The sequence below is a fragment of the Festucalex cinctus genome, chromosome 13 (genome assembly GCF_051991245.1).
Source record: "Festucalex cinctus isolate MCC-2025b chromosome 13, RoL_Fcin_1.0, whole genome shotgun sequence".
Taxonomy (NCBI): Eukaryota; Metazoa; Chordata; class Actinopteri; order Syngnathiformes; family Syngnathidae; genus Festucalex; species Festucalex cinctus.
In genome coordinates, this window is record NC_135423.1 from 16,582,300 (window position 1) to 16,597,144 (window position 14,845).

Consider the following 14,845-nt stretch of genomic DNA (forward strand, 5'->3'; position numbering starts at 1 on the left):
TGTCCCTTTGACCAATATCGGCACAGCGCAGAAGGTGTATAAAGACCACCAAATTCAATCAGCAGTTGAACTTTGACCTAGTTAGACCTACATAATCAGCTCTTGACAATCTCACAGTGGAGTCAGACAATGAAGGGTGTCAATTGCACTTGCATGTATACAGACTGTGCCAACATGTAAAGTATACCTCACAGTTGTGTTATTCCTTTTAATTCTGCTAGGAACAGAGGTAGGCCCTACACTAAGATAATCTAATAATATGACTATTATTTGACAGTGTTTCTCAATATACCGACACTGTATTATTGTATTTGTCAAATAAAGTTTATTTATATAGCCCTTTTGATCTTCACCCCATAGGAAGGCAAGGGGGAAACTTGAAAAAAAAAAACATCAGGTGGAAAAATAAGTAACCTTGACAAGGGGCCGCAAATGTGGGGATCCCCCTTCCAGGATGGCCAGGCTGCATTTTGTATAAAAAAGGTATGGCCAGCCATTGTGTGGGGATGGGAATTTCATTTTGTTGCCAAATATTTGGTTAGTCTAATTACATTAAGCTTTTTGTGATGCATATCATTTTTTAAATAAGAAGATATCCTCAACATTTAATTACACTGCAATTCTATTAAAGACTGGATTAAGTGAAAATGTGGTTGCAGTCGTCTATAACTTAACACTTTCAGTTAATACATCTATTGGATGCTTACTTAGGTAAGTATCTCTAAAGGATATAAAAATTCTTTTTGTTTACTAAATTTATTTTTGACAAGCAAGTCGAATCATTTTCTATTGTAATTCAGTCTTTCTATTTGATATTATTAGCTGGCCTACCAAATGATTTGTCCAGGAAGTGTATTATAATGCATTCAAAACAAGCAGACACTGACAGGTCTTGTTTTTTTTTTTATTCTTCTTCTTCTTCTTTTTTTTTTTTTTATTCCAATCACGTTTACAGTGCAACTTACATAGTTGATTCAGTTGTCACCCCTCCCTAGGACATGGAGTATATTAGGAGGAATTTTGCCTTTGTGGTTGATGGTGTCAAGCATAAAGCTTCTGCGGTGACTGCTGAAGCTTTATGGTGCTGCAAAGAGTCGACTGAAATTGTTCTAATAACTCCAAACTGGATAAAAAATGGAAGACACCTTATCTGGCTGAGGGATGTGGAGATATATTGCAGCAAATGGATGATTATTGACTTGAAAAAAAAAATTTAAAAATGAAAATAATTCATTATAAGGGCACTCGCTTGAGAGGTTAGCTCGCTTTGGCTCATTCCTGTGAGTCATATCTAAGCACAGATGCAAAACAAGTTTGTTAAAACTGAATACATATAAATCCTGAATGGGACCTACTGTACTGTAGTGCTACAACAAGCTCCAACTGGATGGATAAAGAGTTTAATCTACCTGATGTTTCATTTTTGGATACAGTGAGCTTAACAGTCTTAACTTAGAATCCTTCTTTAAAGTAACATGTTTTAAGAAAGACCCTCGACTAGAATAGTGCACACAGTTATGCTATAATGGCTTAGCATTTGGGTCAAGGGTTTTAGCTGGCATCCTAATTGACAATATGTGTCATATGTGGCATAATAGCATGCCCATGTTTATTGCTGCTATTCATGCAGCATTTAATCAGTCATCCCATGTTCAGTTAACTGCTACTATTTATCAGATTAACAGAATCTTACAAAAGTCAAACAATGAGGCATTACACATAAAGCAAAAATAACAACAGTATTGAAATATAAACATATTTAGTCTGAAGACAGCTATCACAACCTAAAGATTATATATAAATATAGGAACATATCGATTGACTGAAGACAAAACAGAATATTTAAATTCTAATCAGGAGATGTCAGTAGTTAGGATAAGCCTCACACGACTCATCACAAGTTAAATAAGTTTCAAAGCAGGACACATTCACATAAATTACACTGAGGGAAAAAAAACAAACAAAATATCAACTTCATTATATTCTTTCATAGTAAACTAAACACAATTTTCTTTATGATAAGGCAGCCATTACTACTGAGCTATAAATGAATAACAGACAAAATATTGACAGAAAAACTAGAGTTTACTTCTTAACTTCAGTTTGCTCATTCTTATACATGAGTTTCTTCTTACACTTGCATAACTAACAATATTCTGTGCAAATCTCCTCTTTACTCCCCACATGTTGACACTGCTACAGTATTTAAGAGTTCAACTGTACACTAACAAAATGTCAACTGAAAAAAATGTCTTACTTAACTGCAGTCACGTTCTTGATGTTTTATTTTTCCTGAGATGTAAATAAAAGGAAGTCCATCGAGCAGATTAGTTGCCCCCAGTGTTTTTATGTGGAACCCAAAATTCAAGTGTGGCAAGTGAGTCAGGGTTGAATAACAACTAAGCAACTGTTTATACAATGCAATTCATGTATCAAACACACACAGTTTAAAAAAACAAAAACACTTGTCATTCAAGAGGGAGCGTTAAGAAAAACATTTGGTATTTCTATTTAAAATTGGACAGGACAAGTTACTAACCTTAAAAAAAAAAAAAGCCACTAAAGCAGTTTGACTTTCAGTTTCATAAAATTTCATTTAAAATGCACAGTGTTACAGAATGCACACATTTTCCTGTCTGACAATTTTACTTGTCAAAAGGTAACAATAGCAACCGTCTACAGTGAGTTTAATTCTGTCAGAGTGGACCGTTTGGTGCCAATGTTTCTTTGTGTGAGGACCGTACAACTTGCAGTACCATACCTCATAGACATTTTACCACCACCTCCCAATCTAAATACACGAAATGTACTACAGGGATGGCTGTAAGAAATAACAAGAAGTTTAACTTTTTTGTTGATCTGAAGTCATCCAGTGACGGACTCACGCAGACGCACACACTCAGATAGTTTCAGTTTATGACTCCCATCTTGAGGTTACACGATCACAGTGTGTGGATGATGTATGGTTCACCTTGAAAGGTCACAGTTGGTTGCGTCTACACACAAAAAAACCTACCCAATATGGCTGCCACAACCTCTGCTGGACATCAAAAAGGGATTGCTTTACTATTAAGGCCCCACAGTATAAAAGTGACACCCGTGTAAACACATCATTCTACTTGAATCAAAGCCTGACTTAAAGTGACACATACTGAGTTTTGTTAAAAAGGGTCTCCGGCAGAGGTGGGCAAACTTTTGATCTCAAGGGCCACATTTGATTTTCAAAAAGGACACATGGCTCAGTTCATTTGAAGATTGGGTAAAAAAAAAAAAAAAAAAGTGCATGTAAATTTGTAATGACGAAATCAAAATACAATTATTTTTAAAATGTTTCTATATAAATATATTTAAAATAATTTTATTTAAATAAGTCAAAAACTCATCATTTTAATTCATATTATTAACTTAATATTTAATAAAATAAATACAAATATCTAGTAATATTTTGCATATTTTATGATTTACAAGAAATTCAATAACCATTTATTTAATTCAAAGAAAAAATACAAAAGGAATAAACACATTCTTATTAACCAATTTTAGGCAATACATATGACAGGAGTCTTGAAACTGTAAATGATTGGTGGGCTGGATTAAAGAATGCAGCGGGCCGTATGTGGCCCCAGGGCCATACTTTGCACACCACTGGTGTCGTAGTTCAGTCAAGGTGCAGAAGAACAAAAGAAGCAAAAAATGATCAGTCCTTTGCTAATCTGCCTGTGCCTCGGCAGCAGGGGGCGCTGTGGTTGCAGACACCAGTCTAGCTGCATCTTCTTGAGGCGCCACTGGCCCTTGCTGATCCGCTTCCTCCTCCACGCCAAGCGGAGGTGGTCTCTGTGTCACCGTTTGCCTGGAGCGCACTCGGAGCCTCCAGGGGTGAAGGAAGAGGGCGGGGTCGGGCATGGCTGCAGGTTCTGCAGGGCCCGTCACTTTCTCCATGGGCACACATTCCCGGGCGCGCTCCATTCGGGAGTAGGCTCTCGCGCTCTTGCGTTTGGGTTTCACCACAGGAGATGAGCTGGAGGCTCCCGGGAGCAACTGCTCACCGCCATACTGGGGGCCCTGGCCGGAAGCTCTGGTCAGGAGCGCGTGCCTCTGCTGCAGCCGCTGGTGATGCAGCTTCTGCTTGGCAGCGTGCAACTGGAAGGAAAGGTACGCCGCCGCCTCGGTTTGTTTCTGCAGCTCCGTGTTCAAGATGGTGGAGCAGTGGCTGCGCCGTTTGAGCTCCTCCAGGAAGTGGCGCTCTTTTTCTTTCAGGTTGCCTCGAAGGGCTCCCACCAACGCACCCTTGTGGCTCAGCTCCTTGCGAATTTCTCCTATGGTGCTCTCCTGCTCACACAGGCGCTCTTCTATTTCCCTGCAGTGCACCTCCAGCAGTTCCTCTTCCGCTTGTATTTCTAACACAGACAAAAATGAAATAAATATGTCAAATTTAATATATATACATATATTAGGGGTGCTAAAATGAGTGAGTTAATTTAAAGTTCCTTTAACACCACTAATTTTTTCAACGCATGATTAATGACCGCCCCTTACTTAGAAAGCCTGTACTGGGGGAATTCCAGTCACAATGACTTGACTTGACTTGACTTGACAATGCAGCAGACACATCCAAGTCAAAATTATGCAGTAATAAATTTAAAAATAATGCATATAATAATAATAATGCATACTTGACTGGGGTCAAGTTGTATTTTACAATTATAAACGTACAGAATTTCACAAGTTAATTCATGTTAGATAGCTCTTAATATGAAAAGAAAAATGCACTGAGCTGTCACTGTCTTACAATTGCAATTATGCCATCTAGTTTGCAGAAAAATGAGCTCAACACAAATCAATGTCACACTCGTTTTTTACAGTACACCACATATTTTTAATTCTAACTCAATTTTATGAATTATTATGAAATTACTGTATCAGTGACTAAAATATGTAGCCATATTTCTATAGGTTTAACATTTTTTTTCCGTTTTTATGTTAAGAGTATGAAACTTTGAGAAAAAAAATATTTCATTGTACATTACGAACAGATATAAAATTTGCGATTAATCGAAGTCATGCGATTAGTTACAATTACAAAATTTAAATTGCCTGACACCCCTAATAGATAGATAGATAGATAGATAGATAGATAGATAGATAGATAGATAGATAGATAGATAGATAGATAGATAGATAGATAGATAGATAGATAGATAGATAGATAGATAGTAGGGGTGTGAATTGCCTAGTACCTGACGATTCGATTCGTATCACGATTCACAGGTCACGATTCGATTCGATACCGATTAATCCCGATACGAATTTATAAGTCGATTGTTGCGATTTTTTTCATTCAAATTTAGAAAATACTAATCAGTAAGCTTGTAGAGTGTAAGATTTACATGAAAATGTATTATTTATTTATCTGAAATTTCAGTCTTATAGAGGTTGTAATCTGTTTCATGTTTGAACAGCATTAAAATAAAATATTAAGGCTTAATGTTCCGTTCATATAACATTCTTCCATGCTCAAGGTGTGAATCCTAATCGATTCGAGAATCGCGCGATGTAGTATCGCGATATATCGCCGAATCGATTTTTTTTAACACCCCTAATAGATAGATAGATAGATAGATAGATAGATAGATAGATAGATAGATAGATAGATAGATAGATGGATAGATATATTGTGTATGCCTACTCTCTTGGAATCAAGGTGTGTATACACAAAGTTCATTCAGATAGTTTCGATACATATTGTCTCAAGAGATACAGCGCCTGCAGCTTCCTCTTCACATGAATTTAAAGCTGACAGCAGTATCTTATTTTTGCTTGCTTGCTCAGTCTACCACCTTTGCGCCCTTCATTGCTGTCAAACTCTCATAGGAAGGGAGGAGGGCGGTTCACATAAAGCAGAGTCAGAACTGGGCTGCGGGGCTGACTGAGCAAAGCTGGCCAAAGGAGGAGATTACATCCTTTGAGGCCAGGACTGATGCTTCAACACCAGAAATGGGTCAGATTTGCTGAAGGGGAGAATCCCAACGGTGGGGAGAGGTTTGGTCATACCTCAAGGTGAATTTATACTACCCAGATTAGACATAAATGGGGAACCACAGACATGTTGATACGGCAGACACTATACGTATACTACAATACTGAAGCATCACAATAAATAAAAATATGAATGAATGAATGAATGAATGAATGAATGAATGAATGAATGAATGGTTTATTTTGGCTCCATGCATAACACAGAAAAGAAAACAAAAACCTCCTTTTGAACAAATCAATTAATAACCGAAAAAGGAATAGGCTGAAGAACCAGGCTTGTTATTGTCTATTCCTAAACAGTCCCATCCCTTGAATCATCTAGAATTACAACAGAGTAAATTAATTACTACTACACTCACGTTATAGTTCCTAAATGTTATACAAATTATCAATAAGCATTAATTATTTTTCATTAAAAAAATTCTTAAACATAATTGTAAGTTTACTGTTATTATTATTATCCATCCATCTTCTTGACTGCTTAATCCTCACAAAGGTCGTGGTGGATGCTGGCACCTATCTCAGCTGGCTCTGGGCAGTAGGCGGGGGACACCCTAGATTGGTTGCCAGCCAATCGCAGGGCACACAGAGACAAACAACCATCCACACTCACAAGCATACCTAGGGACAATTCGGAGCACCCAATTAACCTGCCATGCATGTCTTTGGAATGTGGGAGGAGACCGGAGAAGACCCACGCGGGCACGGGGAGAACATGCAAACTCCACCCAGGAAGGCCGGAGCCTGGACTCGAACCGGAGTCTTCAGAACTGGGAGGCGGACGTGCTAACCACTCGCCCACCGTGCCGTCCATCATTATTATTATTATTATTATTATTATTATTATTATTATTATTATTATTATTATTATTATTATTATTATTTATATATTGCATTTGGGAATGTTTGCTGAATGCATACAGTAATGAAAAAAAGTATATACAATGTAAAGAAAATATAAAATGTTTTTGTGTGCACTTTTGCTACCAAGGGGTGGTATATTGCATTTAGAAGCGTTACTCCTGTGTTTGTATTCAAATATCGCTTACTTAACACAATGTTAATTGTTTGCGGTTTTTACATAACTTTATTGCCCATCTACAGCATTTCCCATTATATGATAGCATTAAGCTAGCTGACTTTAAGGCCAAGTTATGTGGTTGTTTTAATGTAATTCTCTTTTTTAATGTTTACTTTGACAGTAAACTTAAACTGGGGGAAGTACAAGCAGCTTGGAGCCTTTTTTTTTTTTTTTTTGAAGAAGAAGAAGAATTATTCAATTTCAGTCAAACTGCCGCTTGTTGTGAAGCGAGTTGACTTCAGTGGCAGAATGAGCGCTTGCAGCTCCAATTTTTTTGCTAGCAATTCCTGGACACAGTCTCTCTCTTTTGTATTCCAGGAAAGCTCCTCAGACACCGAATCCCAAGATTGCCGTCGCTTATTATCACCACGCCCAGGTTGAGCTCATAATACTCGAGACTTCAAGATTCGATCCTCATATCAACCCATACGCTTCTCCCCTCCACCCCTGTCTGCCGCCTTTTCGTTTCTCTTGAATCACTCCCTACCTCCCCTTTCGTTGCATCTTACTACCTCTCATTGCCTACTTCTGCTTCCTCTCACTGTCTGTTGTAAACAGACACCCCCCATGGGACAACAAGGGGAGACGGTAGCAGAGGGGAAAAACGAGGACGGATCAATTTGTCGGGATAGGAGGAGAGCGCATCCTTTTGATGGATAGGCACATATAACCTGCCTTGGAAAAAGAGATGGCGCTAATGGCTGTACTGCTCGCCTTTTGACTCCTCTCTTTTCTTTTTTGCTCGCCTTGACAAAATGGTGCACATCTCTAAATTGAGGCTACAATAAAAAAATAAATTAAAAAAAACATCCAGTAGGGACGGCATATTATGTGTCAGGACAGGCTGTCTTTGCAGCAGTTTTTGTTATCGCCACTGCCCTAATAAAGCCGTAACCCATTTGCTCTTTTCATTTCAGACTACAGTATTGGGTCAGCTCCCATTAAAGCACATTCAGGATATGTGAAAAGAAAGGAGACTGTTTGGTCTAAGGTTTGACAGGAAGGTGTCAAGAGAAAAAGAGAGAGAGAGAGAGAGAGAGAGAGAGAGAGAGAGAGAGAGAGAGAGAGAGAGAGAGAGAGAGAGAGAGAGAGACGTCCCCTGGGGGATGGGGATGAGGCAGGGACTGATGCAGGCGTGTTGCTGATACTGCATTGGGGGTTGTGCTTAGATAGGGACTGAACGCTTAATCTCAGAGAGATGTAGGCGATGTTATAAGACCGACCATATAAATGTACAATAAATGATGTAAATTCACTGTAAGAGATGAGATCATCTTTCAACGTACCTATTTGGCTTCGACCCTGAGGTTTCACCTTCAGATCATTTGATAACTCTGAAAAGCAGAAAACAGTCAGGTTAAAGAAAAATTAATGTAGAAATCATGATGGCGTGTCAATTTTGAGCCAAAACATCTAGTGACGCTGACAGTTCAAGTTAACTGCTCGATGCTACTCCAAGCACATTTGCACATGTTCATACATAAATAATGAAGCTAAATATGAGACTTTGCATTAAAGAATCACTGTCAGAGGCTTGGCCAAGTTGCATTACTTTGTCAAAACTGTCTTTATTGCAGTCAGACATACAGCTGCAGCTTTATGAGTACTGCTCTCAGAATCAAATCAATATGTACTTAAAGAAAAACTGCTGCCTGTGCACTCTTACTATGCGTAATGTTTAATGACGGAAGGTGAGTGACACAAAACAATGCAATTGAAAACAATTCCAGCTCTAGTTCAAACTATGCTGTCGTAATAGATTTTAATTGCATACTATAGACACCCTTAATAAATCAGCCTTTTTGACACCTATATTAATTCCTTTTTACGAAGGCCTCACAAGCTGTGGCGAAGGAAAATTAGACAAAGTGTCTGAATACATACAAAGTCCATATAACTTTTTACTCAAGAAATTACATTTTGTCAAGGGATGTCATATACTACTTTCTTGTTTAATGGCAGTTGTACTGAATCTAAAACAAGTCCAGACCACAAATCCTGATCCCTTTTGATCACTAAACTGTCTTAACCATGTGCACCCCGGGGGTTGGCTGACTTATGGTTGAGAAAATGCAAGATAAGATATACAGCAGGGTCCCCATTTTAAATGAAAAAATGAAAATATTATCAACAGTCATGTTAAAATACAATTAAAATTTGATTTACTGTGTAGCCACATCTACATCTGTCTGATTTATAAATGGGCGGTCAGACTGCAAAGCTAAATAGGACACAGACTTTTGGATTTTAGCATGACTATAACTGACATTTTTGGCAGCTTATCCGCTTTTCATCCTGTAAACATCTGCGACACTTTGGGTGGATAATATCTGATGCTCTGTGCCTTTGAGAATTATGGCTGGATTAGAGTAGCACATTATTCGCAAGTGTGTGACTTAACATTCTTTTTATGAGATTTTCCATAGGTGGCAGGCCTCATGTAACTTTCATTATGAAGTAATTATAAATGCCCCATTTCAAGGCATGGTATGACTTGAAAACAACCCTTAAAGTGGAAGCTAACATTAACCATTTATTGACAATAATATGTTATATGTGACCTCACTAGTCTAAACATGACATTCTGATTGATATTACATTTGTGGAATATTAGTAATGAAGCAAAATCCAGACGTTTTTATCCATCTTAGGGGCCAGCCATTTTGCCACTTGCTGTCGACTGAAGATAACGTCAATGTTGTGCAGGGTTTAGGCAACGACCAATCACAGCTCACCTGTTTTCTGAAGCTGCACAGTGATTGGTTGTTACCCGAGACCAGCTATCTTAGGGGCCGCCATTTTGCCACATGCTGTCGACTGAAGATGACATCAATGTTGCTCAGGTCTTAGGCAATGACCAATCACAGCTCACCTGTTTTCTGAAGCTGCGCATTGACGTCATCTTCAGTCGACAAGTGGCAAAATGGCCGCCTCATGAAAAACGACTGGATTTTGCTGCTTAACTTATATTCCACTAACGCAATATTAACCAGATTGCCATATTTAGACTAGTTTGGCTGCATAGAACATATTATTGTCAAAACATTTTTGGGGGGATTGATTTCCACTTTAAAATATGGTTTCCACTCATAGGTTGCAAATTCATTTTTAGCGCTATTAATTTAACAGATAACAAATGAAAAAAAGAAGGACATAATAGCAAAACATAATAATGGTATTTATGATTATTATCTGTATGGATTGGCAAAAGCAACCATATTATGTATTATGAAGAACAAACTTGCAATAAAGGCAGCTATTGTGGACAAAAGCATGAGCATTAACATAACGTATTTAGCCTCTTTATGCTACGACATTACACAGTGATTTGCTAGCGAACGCATTATGTTATTTCTTTATAATAAAGTGTGTTGTCACTTATTTCTACATTCCACCATATTTTTAACTATACCAATTAAAACTAGGTAAACTTAACTTTGTTCTGGCTGGAATAGTTTAACCCTATATCCATTCATTTGAACATGAAACAGTGCTACAGTTTCAGAACGATTCAGTTCACAAACGACTGAAATCCACTGTACTGTAAGCCCCACATTACGGATTGCTGCAAGGTAAAAAGGTCATTCACTCTCTGGTGACATTTAATGATCATAAACCATGATTTGTCTGAGCATGTATGATATGATGTAAGACCCAATTGATACATACAGGGGAGTCAAGAGAACAAGAATGCACATACACATACAATTTATAGATTGGAGCAACATACCGAGGGTAGACGGTGTTTTCTAAACAACTGCTTACGTTGGCTCTGAGCCATCTCACACACACACATGCACTCGCACACACTTGTCTGCCTTTCTATCAAGAAGTAATCATTCATGTGGATTACGACAACCATAGTTTAACCACAGAGATTATACTTTGCATCTCTCTAAAGCCCTACTATATACTATATGTGTATACTGCACTTATGCATGGATTCTAATAGCCGAGACAAAACGCATGCCCTGTATGCTTACCACTGAAATCATATATTAAGGTGACTTTTAAGGTTTTAGAGAATGAATAGCATCAAATGTATTGTAAAGGCCATTAATTTGATCAACTGATCTGTATAGATCCACTAGCCAGTTAGAGAAAATGATGTCATCTCCGGGAATTGTAGCATGACATCACCATGTATGTTTTCATTGTCTGGCATCGATTCATGTCAAAAGGTCAGTTAGGATCCTGGCATAGGGGGCAGTAAGCATTTTACAGATCTGTAAAGTTGATGATTTTTTTTACATTATTATTATTTATGGAGAAGCTATCCATATCAATACTAATTAATCATTTATGTATTTATTTTTAAGCATTTTTTTTAAGGGCAATGAGGTTATCCACTGCCCAGTCAGGGTGGGAGACTCCTTGCTGATTGATACAGAATACAAGAACAGCCTAAATGACTAGAATAGAACTTCCGAAGTGGAACACATAAAAATAAAACTATACAATTTGGAGTTCAGCATAGGTTAGGGCTTAGGCCTGCAATATAACTCAAATCACTTTATATCATTTCCTATGTTACATCAGCTATATGTGAGCAGTTATATGAGCTTGAAAGAGAGAAAAAAAATGTTTGATTAAATGAATAATAATAAAGAAAGTAATAATATTAAGGGTCTCTGATAGTAGAAAAGTAAAATCAATGACTGCTATTCGTGGGGGATAGGGAGGGACAAATAGTGAAAATCAGTGTATAATTTACGGCCTTTGAAATGAATTGGGGAGAGGGAAAAAACTCAAACCCAATAAATTATTTTTTAAAAACATAGATAATGATAAACATTAATAAATATATGTCTTGCTTTCTACGAAACCCCCCCCCAAAACAAAACAAAAACGGTGGTAAAGGGGGCAAAAAAAATAAATGCTGGAACACAACCCCCACCAAAAAAAAGACAAAAAATATTGAGAAAAAACAGTGTGTGCGTGTGTGTGTGTGTGTGTGTGCGTGGGTATCAGTGAATATGTAAATTTACGGGTGTTGAAACGTAACTGTACTGTAATATCTTGAAACACTTTTTTTTTTTTTTTTTTTAAATCATCAAGAATCAAGAGGGGGGACTTGGATAATATCCAAGTGCATGTTATTCTCAAGAAATTACAGTAACAGTAATCTACAACATGCTAGAGAGGGAGACAATATTTGGTGTACTCATTACGAAATAGAATATGGTTTAAATAATTCTATCAAAATAGAGCAGCATCAAGATAAACAGCCAAATTCTGACAAGTAGCCTACTGTACATAAAAAGTAAAATGCTAGCTAACGTTGGCTCTATTTTTATGCTATCACAATGTGTTCCCATAGCTGGGCTAACGTTGTGATCTAGTAACGCAAAAGGCTGGTTTAGCTAAAGATAACAACTGTGAAAATATACCTCGTTTTTAAGTGATGTCTAATTTTCAAATGCCAAAATTTATCGTTTTAAGGCTGGCACAAAAGACAAAACATATGCCACAATTTTTTTTTTCTTATAGCCAACAATCTTGCTCCTCCAAATCTGTTGCTAGAATCGTTAATTGTCCCTCAACTGTGGTTGACTTCACCTCTCTGTATTTACATATTTCTTACATCCATTGTTGGAAGGAAAAGTAAAAAGTTTTGAGAAAAAGACACACTCAAGTAAATATGTGAAATATCTATAAAGTACAGTACCAAAGTATTTCCCACCACCGCATATGAAGAAAAAAGCTGAATCATAATGTGATGCATACATTTTTAATAACCCACTTACCCGAGCATCGTCTCTGCAGGGAACAAATCTCCATATGGAGCCCGTGGAGTAAAGTGACGTGCTCCTGCCTGAGGAACACCACGCTCCTCTCCACGCTCTCCAACTGCCGGGCCATGTTGCTCTCTTCACCCATGGCTGGGGTTTGCACTCACAGAGAGATGGAGGGGCCCAAGGGAGCTCACTAGGATGGGACTAGTGGTGGAAGTTGGAAACTTTCCATGGGAAATAACGGGAATGAATGGGAAACAACAGGAATTCACATAAATGAAGGTTGGCTCTTATGAGGGAACTTAAATATAGTTGGGAAAATCATATTTTAGGATAAAACTGAGTAATCCAAGCAGATTTTATGCAAGAACATACAGTGGTATCTTGAGTTACAAGACGTCACTTGTCGGATTTTTTGAGCAATAATGCGCTCACATGTAGACAAGGAGCGCTATCTATTTTGCATGTTGTCTTCTTCTTATGTGCAACCCTGTGGGGCTCCAACACTGCTTTTATATACGTCATCACAATGAGAAGTTCTTGCAGAGGTTCTATCCTAGGGAGGAAAGGGAATTAACATTGAGTCCAGCTGGATGGGAAAATCATAACTGTTTCTTTTCTTTTTTTTGCATTTATTTATTTTATTTTACTTACCTTAGGTTTTAATATAAATTATTTAAGACAATAGACCCCCAATGCACACGAACATGCTTCTCTCCAGTGTAGACCTTGTAGTCTGCATCCTTCATGCGGCTCCAGTGACTGTGAAGCAGTCTCAAAGTGTTGTTAGTGCTCAATTGCGGCTGCACATAATAACCGAACATGGCTCCCCCTCGAACACGGCAACTGCTTCGTTTCTGTCCAGCACCATAGCGCCCACCGCATATATGCGCAACATCCTTCTGGCTCGCTCCGGGTGTGAGACGTCGAATAACTGGAGATGGATGCGTCCTGCTGGTGCGGGGGATTGGTCGCCTGAGTAGGAGGAGGGACGACGACGAAGCACCGTGATTAGATCACGCGAGAATAAATATCGGACCACGGAGTGACGGAGACGACGTGGCAGCTGATTGGAGAGATCCAAACGTGCCAAAATATCACATGGTATATCATATGGATAACATAACATAACATAACATAACATAACATAACATAACATAACATAACATAACATAAAACATATATTAACATATATGCTAATCATTGTTCCATAAACGGTACATGTTTTACATGAGAAAAATTTCACGCCATAACAACCAAAATATCATAAAAAAGAATGCATACAGAAATAATAACGATCACATCGCAATTCACTAACCTCCAATGGTACATATAACTAGAGGCTAGAGAGCTGACAGGCAACTTTATTAGTCCACAAGGGGTAATTGTCTCTACGTCGTTGTCTCCTCCATGAAAACATTTTAAAAATTGAAACATTTTTAAAAGATCTTAAAGATAGGAGTAACAAGAGGTTGAAAAGAAAAAAAAATGACAGTGGGAAGAAGAAATGGCCGTTGTTGGGATAAGCAGTGACGCCAATTTGTCACAGTCACATCAGAGAAGTTTACTGCTATTCGTTATAGCTACAAAACATGTTTGCTTGAAATTTGTTGACACAGAACAGGTATACGTGCCATGAACCGAGTTGCATTTTTTTTGTTATTCACACTTACTAATTTACTGTCAAATGATACCAACTAAAATTCTGATATCAGCTGGGTTTGTCCAAACTGCAAATTTGTGTTTGAAATAGAAATGTATAATTCTAGCATATATGTCCTTAATTTTTCTGCTCTCTGAGAAACGTTACATTAAATGTTGCCAAGTAAGTAAGTCGTTCCATTGTTGATTATTCCAAAACACATTTTGTAGTCTGCGGTTTAATTTTGTTTAGTTTCAGTGTTGGTAGTTATTTCTGAATCAAAATCTTTTCTTAACCAACGTCTAGGGTTTTGTTTTGTTTTTTTTCTGCTAGAAACGACCCTGAGGTTAA

At 37.8% G+C, this 14,845-nt stretch overlaps 1 protein-coding gene across 3 annotated transcripts; it reads right to left on the bottom strand.

Annotated features, from left to right (window-relative positions):
- Nucleotides 1–1,008: 1,008 nt before the first annotated feature.
- On the bottom strand, nt 1,009–13,812 carry ccdc92ba (coiled-coil domain containing 92Ba). Of its 3 annotated transcripts, none has more exons than XM_077542131.1 (5): nt 13,507–13,812; nt 13,288–13,408; nt 12,865–13,076; nt 8,404–8,451; nt 1,009–4,397 (listed from the first exon to the last, which is right to left on the bottom strand). In XM_077542131.1, the coding sequence occupies exons 3-5, from the start codon at nt 12,995–12,997 to the stop codon at nt 3,709–3,711; spliced, it is 870 nt and encodes a 289-aa protein (XP_077398257.1). In that variant the 5' UTR covers nt 12,998–13,076; nt 13,288–13,408; nt 13,507–13,812; the 3' UTR covers nt 1,009–3,708. The 3 variants fall into 3 exon arrangements, with proteins under 3 accessions (XP_077398257.1, XP_077398256.1, XP_077398255.1); XM_077542130.1 differs by having other exon boundaries at nt 13,228–13,408; XM_077542129.1 differs by having other exon boundaries at nt 12,865–13,408.
- Nucleotides 13,813–14,845: the final 1,033 nt, after the last annotated feature.